The sequence below is a fragment of the Leuciscus leuciscus genome, assembly GCF_965113295.1.
Source record: "Leuciscus leuciscus genome assembly, chromosome: 9".
Taxonomy (NCBI): Eukaryota; Metazoa; Chordata; class Actinopteri; order Cypriniformes; family Leuciscidae; genus Leuciscus; species Leuciscus leuciscus.
In genome coordinates, this window is record NC_138733.1 from 451,703 (window position 1) to 461,702 (window position 10,000).

A 10,000-nucleotide genomic window follows, 5' to 3' on the forward strand; every position below is an offset into this window, starting at 1 on the left:
CTCTCTCTGTCTATCCCTCTCTCTCTGTCTATCCCTCTCTCTCTATCTGTCTATCCCTCTCTCTCTATCTGTCTATCCCTCTCTCTCTATCTGTCTATCCCTATCTCTCTATCCCTCTCTCTATCTGTCTATCCCTCTCTCTATCTGTCTATCCCTCTCTCTCTATCTATCCCTCTCTCTATCTGTCTATCCCTCTCTCTCTATCTATCCCTCTCTCTATCTGTATATCCCTCTCTCTCTATGTCTATCCCTCTCTCTCTGTCTATCCCTCTCTCTCTGTCTATCCCTCTCTCTCTGTCTATCCCTCTCTCTCTATCTGTCTATCCCTCTCTCTCTATCTGTCTATCCCTCTCTCTCTATCTGTCTATCCCTCTCTCTCTCTATCTATCCCTCTCTATCTGTCTATCCCTCTCTCTATCTGTCTATCCCTCTCTCTCTATCTATCCCTCTCTCTCTATCTATCCCTCTCTTCTCCCACAACAGCATCACTGCTGAAAAAAGACAACATGAATATGAATTTACACACACACACACACACACACACACACACACACACACACACACACACACACACACACACACTATCATACAGTCCCCATATACGCAATCTACACACACCAACAAACACATACACAATCCATTCGCAACACACACACACACACACACACACACACACACACACACACATCTACACACAATTTTCACAGACGCGCGCACGGGCGCGAGCGCAGGCCGCATCTCTCTCTGTGTGTGTGTGTGTGTGTGTGTTCGGTGTCTCCGCTGGCCAGCGCGCGCGTCAGTGCGTGTATCGCGCCGCATCTTAAAGCGTTAACGCGTCCCTCACCTTTGCTTTGGTGATCATGTGCGTGGCGAGTTTGACCACAGCGAAGTTGCCCTTCCCGATGGTGCGCTCCATCTCGTAGTACCCGACGCGCACGGGGGGCGGGCGACTGACGCTCGCGTTCGGGTGGTGTAAGGGGGCGTTGGGCTGCGCTCGCTCGCGGCTCGGGTTGGGGTGCGGGTTCTGGTTCGGGTTGGGGTTCGGGAGCCCGGCGGCGGGCCCGCTCGACACGGCCGCCATCTTCTGCCCTCTCTCTGCGGGAACAACAAGCGAGGACGCGCAGCGCGCTCCCCGGGACACGCCCCCGCCGTGCGTCACGACGCGAGCTCCGCCCCTTTCCGCAGCGCGCTCTCATGGATGTCGCCGTGGCAACCGATAGCGTAACAATGACTTCATTGCCCGCGCGAGCGCGTGTCTCGGTCGCCTTGGCGACGGGACGTGTGCGCGCATGCGCGTGTGTGTTTGGTTTATTATATTCCTCAGATCTCTCGCTGTCTAATGCTCGAACGCGCTGAGGAAACTATTGCCATGACAACAAGAAGTTCCCTGCATATACCCCCCCCCCCCCCCCCCCTTCCAACCGGAAACGCGCTCGGAGACAGGAATGTGGGAACCGTGAATGCGCAACTCCTCATGCACGAGCCTCAGAGCATGCGCATCTATCTATCTATCTATCTATCTATCTATCTATCTATCTATCTATCTATCTATCTATCTGTCTGTCATTACAGTTGTTTAATATGGTATATGTGCATTGTGTAGTAGCCTATAAATGCTCAAGCCATTATTATAATTAACTTTGATGATCTCAGTTGTGACCTCACAGTTTTTTAACATTATGTTACATATCAGATCTGTTACACTTAATGTAACATCTGTCGCACTTTCCTGATTAAATAAACATTACAAAAAAGGAGACCCAATACAATTATATTTTGTATTTATTTATGTAATTAATGCTCTATTTATTAGTACCATCAAGTTAGTGTTTTCTTTTTTCTTTTTCATTGTAACATCTATTCCAAAATAATAACCAAAGGCAGTAACAATTTAAACAATATATTTTATGTGTGAACTGATATTTATGATCATCAGTCATCAACAAGAGCCAGGATTCATCGCACAAACCAATCATAACCAATCATAACTTATATCCAATCTTAACGATCATATCCAATCAAAGTGTAATGACTCCCCCCCCCCCCCCCCCGTTCTGTTGTCCTGCTGTATCTTCACCTGCAGGTGTCGCTGTGGGGACTAAACCCGGTCGTTCACACACTCTTTAAAAGTAGAGTATGTTCAGAGAATGTCTAATAAGGGTCCGTAGATATAATAATCATATGTCTAATAAATGTCTGTAGACGGGCTCTGGTATGTTTTATGAGCACTTATTGTTCCACTGCCTGAAACTCTCTTCACATCAATAATAGAAGTGGTCAAAATACCAGAGTCTCAGGACCAGAACAATGGTAGTTCATGCTTTTAAAGACTAGCTCGCTATTGCTAGCAGAGCTCTGAACTCGCCTACCCTACCTTTAGTGTCACATTTAGTAATATTTGCGTTGTTTTATTTTTTTATTATATTATTATTATCATTATATTATTTGTATTATTTTCTTGCTTCACAGTGTTTGAGGAGGCACTGCCTCCCCTGCCGGATAGGTTAATAGCCCTTGATGTATAAACTGTATGGTATATACGGGTATACCGCAGCTCAGCTTGTGGACGTCAGAGTTCATCCAATCAACCGGAAGCATCTCAGAAACATGACGTCTGACTTCCTGCATCTGGGTATCAAAACGTCAGCAAAGAGCAAACCCTCATCTGCAGATACTGGAGGAAACCACAGAGAACACAGCAGCACATATAGATGCATTCAGTGTGTGTGTGTGTGTGTGTGTGTGTGTGTGTGTGTGTGTGTGTCATCACAAAACCATCTTTCTCTCAGTTAACTTCTCAGTTTCAAGGCATTTTACACAAAATATCGCCATAAATATGTTCTGAACACGTCAGAATAGTTGCATTTACAGTCAGATTGCAAACATATTATTATGAATGGAATCACTATGATTCAAAGCCCAGTTTGTTCTGAAATCAGTGCTTTCTTTAATGAGTTTAATGTGAAGTCTCAAAGATGATTGTAAACAAACTCCCGTCATGAGCGTCAACGTGACCAGTCACGTGCTGTGTCATTCCGCGCTGCCATTGGCTGAACAGAGGATCCATCCCGACAGCAGCTGTAATTCAATAAAGATTGGATTATGTGTATTATCAACTCGGTAGTTTGTGTAAATAATTGTTTTTTTTGTGTGTTAAATAATTGTGAAAGGGTTCGCGTCTGTGGAGTCGACGCGCGTGTCACGTGGCTTGTGCGCGATGACGTCACGTCTGAGCCGCTGGTCAGTACATCAACACAACAGCGCGAGGGCGAGCGGATCATTTACCTGCGCTTTACCTCTAACTGTACATTACAGTGAACATCAGTCTTACACCGAGCTGAACACTGCTGAAGTGTGTGTGTAGAACAGCACCAGGAGCTCAGCGCGAGACACGGTCAGTCTGAAGCCTCTGGCTGCTGTTATTATCATATCTGACTAGATATCCATATGTGTGTGTTCCTGTCATGCTATTGATTACATAAATCACTGTTCATTCTTTATAAACTCGCGGACTATCGCGTCACATTGTATTTGTTAACATGTTTACAGTTAATAAATACAACATTTGTCTACAATTACCTCAGTATTAATGTATTATTGGAGCTGTAAAGCAGTGGCACTAACGAGAGTTTCATAGATGGATGGACGTATAGTGACGTCACTCCTGATCAATGTAAACAGCGTTAAGTATGTAGTACTTTTAGGTGTGTCTTATGGATTAAGGGTGTAGAACAGATGAAGTGTGTAACAGATGAAGTGTGTAACAGATGAAGTGTGTAACAGATGAAGTGTGTAACAGATGCAGTACAGATGAAGTGTGTAACAGATGAAGTACAGATGAAGTGTGTAACAGATGAAGTGTGCAACAGATGAAGTGCGTAACAGATGAAGTGTGTAACAGATGCAGTACAGATGAAGTGTGTAACAGATGAAGTGTGTAACAGATGCAGTGTGTAACAGATGAAGTGTGTAACAGATGAAGTATGTAGTATAGATGAAGTACAGATGAAGTGTGTAACAGATGAAGTACAGATGAAGTGTGTAACAGATGAAGTACAGATGAAGTGTGTAACAGATGAAGTACAGATGAAGTGTGTAACAGATGAAGTGTGTAACAGATGAAGTGTGTAACAGATGCAGTACAGATGAAGTGTGTAACAGATGAAGTGTGTAACAGATGCAGTGTGTAACAGATGAAGTGTGTAACAGATGAAGTATGTAGTATAGATGAAGTACAGATGAAGTGTGTAACAGATGCAGTACAGATGAAGTGTGTAACAGATGAAGTGTGTAACAGATGAAGTGTGTAACAGATGCAGTACAGATGAAGTGTGTAACAGATGCAGTGTGTAACAGATGAAGTATGTAGTATAGATGAAGTACAGATGAAGTGTGTAACAGATGCAGTACAGATGAAGTGTGTAACAGATGAAGTGTGTAACAGATGAAGTGTGCAGCAGATGAAGTATGTAGTATAGATGAAGTACAGATGAAGTGTGTAACAGATGAAGTACAGATGAAGTGTGTAACAGATGAAGTGTGTAGCAGATGAAGTGTGTAACAGATGAAGTGTGTAGCAGATGAAGTGTGTAACAGATTAAGTGTGTAACAGATGAAGTGTGCAGCAGATGAAGTATGTAGTATAGATGAAGTACAGATGAAGTGTGTAACAGATGAAGTGTGTAACAGATGAAGTGTGTAACAGATGAAGTGTGTAACAGATGAAGTGTGTAGCAGATGAAGTGTGTAACAGATGAAGTGTGTAGCAGATGAAGTGTGTAACAGATTAAGTGTGTAACAGATGAAGTGTGCAGCAGATGAAGTATGTAGTATAGATGCAGTACAGATGAAGTGTGTAACAGATGAAGTGTGTAACAGATGAAGTGTGCAACAGATGAAGTGTGTAACAGATGAAGTGTGTAACAGATGCAGTACAGATGAAGTGTGTAACAGATGAAGTGTGTAACAGATGCAGTGTGTAACAGATGAAGTTTGTAACAGATGAAGTGTGTAACATGAAGTACAGATGAAGTGTGTAACAGATTAAGTGTGTAACAGATGAAGTGTGTAACAGATGAAGTGTGCAGCAGATGAAGTGTGTAACAGATGAAGTACAGATGAAGTGTGTAACAGATGAAGTGTGTAGCAGATGAAGTATGTAGTATAGATGAAGTACAGATGAAGTGTGTAACAGATGAAGTACAGATGAAGTGTGTAACAGATTAAGTGTGTAACAGATGAAGTGTGTAGCAGATGAAGTGTGTAACAGATGAAGTGTGTAGCAGATGAAGTGTGTAACAGATGAAGTGTGTAGCAGATGAAGTGTGTAACAGATGAAGTATGTAGTATAGATGAAGTACAGATGAAGTGTGTAACAGATTAAGTGTGTAACAGATGAAGTGTGTAACAGATGAAGTGTGCAGCAGATGAAGTGTGTAGCAGATGAAGTGTGTAACAGATGAAGTATGTAGTATAGATGAAGTACAGATGAAGTGTGTAGTACAGATGAAGTGTGTTACAGAAGAAGTGTGTAACAGATGAAGTGTGTAACAGATGAAGTACAGATGAAGTGTGTAGTACAGATGAAGTGTGTAGTACAGATGAAGTGTGTTACAGAAGAAGTGTGTAACAGATGAAGTGTGTAACAGATGAAGTACAGATGAAGTGTGTAACAGATGAAGTACAGATGAAGTGTGTAACAGATGAAGTACAGATGAAGTGTGTAACAGATGAAGTGTGTAACAGATGAAGTACAGATGAAGTGTGTAACAGATGAAGTACAGATGAAGTGTGTAACAGATGAAGTGTGTAACAGATGAAGTACAGATGAAGTGTGTAACAGATGAAGTGTGTAACAGATGAAGTGTGTAGTACAGATGAAGTGTGTAGTACAGATGAAGTACAGAAGAAGTGTGTAGTACAGATGAAGTGTGTAGTATAGATGAAGTGTGTAACAGATGAAGTACAGATGAAGTGTGTTACAGAAGAAGTGTGTAACAGATGAAGTGTGTAACAGATGAAGTGTGTAACAGATGGAGTACAGATGAAGTGTGTAACAGATGAGGTACAGATTAAGTGTGTAACAGATGTAGTACAGAAGAAGTGTTACAGATGAAGTGTGTACAGATTAAGTGTGTAACAGATGAAGTGTTACAGAAGAAGTGTGTACAGATGAAGTACAGAAGAAGTGTGTAACAGATGAAGTGTGTAACAGATGAAGTGTGTAACAGATGAAGTACAGATGAAGTGTGTAACAGATGAAGTACAGATGAAGTGTGTAACAGATGAAGTGTGTCACAGATGAAGTGTGTAACAGATGAAGTGTGTAACAGATGAAGTGTGTAACAGATGAAGTGTGTAACAGATGAAGTGTGCAGCAGATGAAGTGTGTAGCAGATGAAGTGTGTAACAGATGAAGTATGTAGTATAGATGAAGTACAGATGAAGTGTGTAGTACAGATGACGTGTGTTACAGAAGAAGTGTGTAACAGATGAAGTGTGTAACAGATGAAGTACAGATGAAGTGTGTAGTACAGATGAAGTGTGTAGTACAGATGAAGTGTGTAACAGATGAAGTGTGTAACAGATGAAGTGTGTAACAGATGAAGTGTGTAACAGATGAAGTACAGATGAAGTGTGTAACAGATGAAGTGTGTAGTACAGATGAAGTGTGTAACAGATGAAGTGTGTAACAGATGAAGTACAGATGAAGTGTGTAACAGATGAAGTGTGTAACAGATGAAGTACAGATGAAGTGTGTAACAGATGAAGTGTGTAACAGATGAAGTGTGTAACAGATGAAGTATGTAGTATAGATGAAGTTTGTAGTATAGATGAAGTACAGATGAAGTGTGTAGTACAGATGAAGTGTGTAACAGATGAAGTGTGTAACAGATGAAGTACAGATGAAGTGTGTAGTACAGATGAAGTGTGTAGTATAGATGAAGTGTGTAACAGATGAAGTACAGATGAAGTGTGTAACAGATGAAGTGTGTAACAGATGAAGTGTGTAACAGATGAAGTGTGTAACAGATGGAGTACAGATGAAGTGTGTAACAGATGAGGTACAGATTAAGTGTGTAACAGATGTAGTACAGAAGAAGTGTTACAGATGAAGTGTGTACAGATTAAGTGTGTAACAGATGAAGTGTTACAGAAGAAGTGTGTACAGATGAAGTGTGTAACAGATGAAGTACAGATGAAGTGTGTAACAGATGAAGTACAGATGAAGTGTGTAACAGATGAAGTATGTAGTATAGATGAAGTATGTAGTATAGATGAAGTACAGATGAAGTGTGTAGTACAGATGAAGTGTGTAGTACAGATGAAGTGTGTACAGATTAAGTGTGTAACAGATGAAGTGTTACAGAAGAAGTGTGTACAGATGAAGTGTGTAACAGATGGAGTACAGATGAAGTGTGTAACAGATGAGGTACAGATTAAGTGTGTAACAGATGTAGTACAGAAGAAGTGTGTACAGATTAAGTGTGTAACAGATGAAGTGTTACAGAAGAAGTGTGTACAGATGAAGTGTGTAACAGATGAAGTACAGATGAAGTGTGTAGTACAGATGAAGTGTGTTACAGAAGAAGTGTGTAACAGATGAAGTGTGTAACAGATGAAGTACAGATGAAGTGTGTAACAGATGAAGTACAGATGAAGTGTGTAGTACAGATGAAGTGTGTAGTACAGATGAAGTGTGTTACAGAAGAAGTGTGTAACAGATGAAGTGTGTAACAGATGAAGTACAGATGAAGTGTGTAACAGATGAAGTACAGATGAAGTGTGTAACAGATGAAGTGTGTAACAGATGAAGTACAGATGAAGTGTGTAACAGATGAAGTACAGATGAAGTGTGTAACAGATGAAGTGTGTAACAGATGAAGTACAGATGAAGTGTGTAACAGATGAAGTGTGTAACAGATGAAGTGTGTAGTACAGATGAAGTGTGTAGTACAGATGAAGTACAGATGAAGTGTGTAGTACAGATGAAGTGTGTAGTATAGATGAAGTGTGTAACAGATGAAGTACAGATGAAGTGTGTTACAGAAGAAGTGTGTAACAGATGAAGTGTGTAACAGATGAAGTGTGTAACAGATGGAGTACAGATGAAGTGTGTAACAGATGAGGTACAGATTAAGTGTGTAACAGATGTAGTACAGAAGAAGTGTTACAGATGAAGTGTGTACAGATTAAGTGTGTAACAGATGAAGTGTTACAGAAGAAGTGTGTACAGATGAAGTACAGAAGAAGTGTGTAACAGATGAAGTGTGTAACAGATGAAGTGTGTAACAGATGAAGTACAGATGAAGTGTGTAACAGATGAAGTGTGTCACAGATGAAGTGTGTAACAGATGTAGTACAGAAGAAGTGTTACAGATGAAGTGTGTACAGATTAAGTGTGTAACAGATGAAGTGTTACAGAAGAAGTGTGTACAGATGAAGTACAGAAGAAGTGTGTAACAGATGAAGTGTGTAACAGATGAAGTGTGTAACAGATGAAGTACAGATGAAGTGTGTAACAGATGAAGTGTGTCACAGATGAAGTGTGTAACAGATGAAGTGTGTAACAGATGAAGTGTGTAACAGATGAAGTGTGTAACAGATGAAGTGTGCAGCAGATGAAGTGTGTAGCAGATGAAGTGTGTAACAGATGAAGTATGTAGTATAGATGAAGTACAGATGAAGTGTGTAGTACAGATGACGTGTGTTACAGAAGAAGTGTGTAACAGATGAAGTGTGTAACAGATGAAGTACAGATGAAGTGTGTAGTACAGATGAAGTGTGTAGTACAGATGAAGTGTGTAACAGATGAAGTGTGTAACAGATGAAGTGTGTAACAGATGAAGTGTGTAACAGATGAAGTACAGATGAAGTGTGTAACAGATGAAGTGTGTAGTACAGATGAAGTGTGTAACAGATGAAGTGTGTAACAGATGAAGTACAGATGAAGTGTGTAACAGATGAAGTGTGTAACAGATGAAGTACAGATGAAGTGTGTAACAGATGAAGTGTGTAACAGATGAAGTGTGTAACAGATGAAGTATGTAGTATAGATGAAGTTTGTAGTATAGATGAAGTACAGATGAAGTGTGTAGTACAGATGAAGTGTGTAGTACAGATGAAGTGTGTAGTACAGATGAAGTGTGTAACAGATGAAGTGTGTAACAGATGAAGTACAGATGAAGTGTGTAGTACAGATGAAGTGTGTAGTATAGATGAAGTGTGTAACAGATGAAGTACAGATGAAGTGTGTAACAGATGAAGTGTGTAACAGATGAAGTGTGTAACAGATGAAGTGTGTAACAGATGGAGTACAGATGAAGTGTGTAACAGATGAGGTACAGATTAAGTGTGTAACAGATGTAGTACAGAAGAAGTGTTACAGATGAAGTGTGTACAGATTAAGTGTGTAACAGATGAAGTGTTACAGAAGAAGTGTGTACAGATGAAGTGTGTAACAGATGAAGTACAGATGAAGTGTGTAACAGATGAAGTACAGATGAAGTGTGTAACAGATGAAGTATGTAGTATAGATGAAGTATGTAGTATAGATGAAGTACAGATGAAGTGTGTAGTACAGATGAAGTGTGTAGTACAGATGAAGTGTGTACAGATTAAGTGTGTAACAGATGAAGTGTTACAGAAGAAGTGTGTACAGATGAAGTGTGTAACAGATGGAGTACAGATGAAGTGTGTAACAGATGAGGTACAGATTAAGTGTGTAACAGATGTAGTACAGAAGAAGTGTGTACAGATTAAGTGTGTAACAGATGAAGTGTTACAGAAGAAGTGTGTACAGATGAAGTGTGTAACAGATGAAGTACAGATGAAGTGTGTAACAGATGAAGTACAGATGAAGTGTGTAACAGATGAAGTACAGATGAAGTGTGTAACAGATGAAGTGTTACAGATGAAGTGTGTAACAGATGAAGTGTTACAGAAGAAGTGTGTACAGATGAAGTGTGGAACAGATGAAGTACAGAAGAAGTGTGTTACA

At 40.4% G+C, this 10,000-nt stretch overlaps 2 protein-coding genes across 5 annotated transcripts in view; one reads left to right on the forward strand and one right to left on the reverse strand.

The window, feature by feature from the left end:
- The window catches only part of sik3 (SIK family kinase 3), a 60,717-nt gene extending 59,589 nt beyond the window's left edge, over positions 1-1,128 (reverse strand). The window contains exon 1 of the mRNA XM_082179324.1: positions 845-1,128. Within this exon, the coding sequence (XP_082035450.1) occupies positions 845-1,081 (237 nt within the window). The 5' untranslated portion in view covers positions 1,082-1,128. The remainder of the gene's footprint in view (positions 1-844) is intronic.
- A 1,989-nt stretch (positions 1,129-3,117) lies between these two features.
- sidt2 (SID1 transmembrane family, member 2) overlaps positions 3,118-10,000 on the forward strand; it is a 43,034-nt gene continuing 36,151 nt past the window's right edge. For 2 of the 4 annotated variants that reach the window (XM_082179983.1, XM_082179984.1), the window contains exon 1: positions 3,118-3,394. The gene's annotated coding sequence lies outside the window, so the exon portion shown is untranslated. The remainder of the gene's footprint in view (positions 3,395-10,000) is intronic. The other 2 variants (XM_082179985.1, XM_082179986.1) reach the window with 1 other exon arrangement.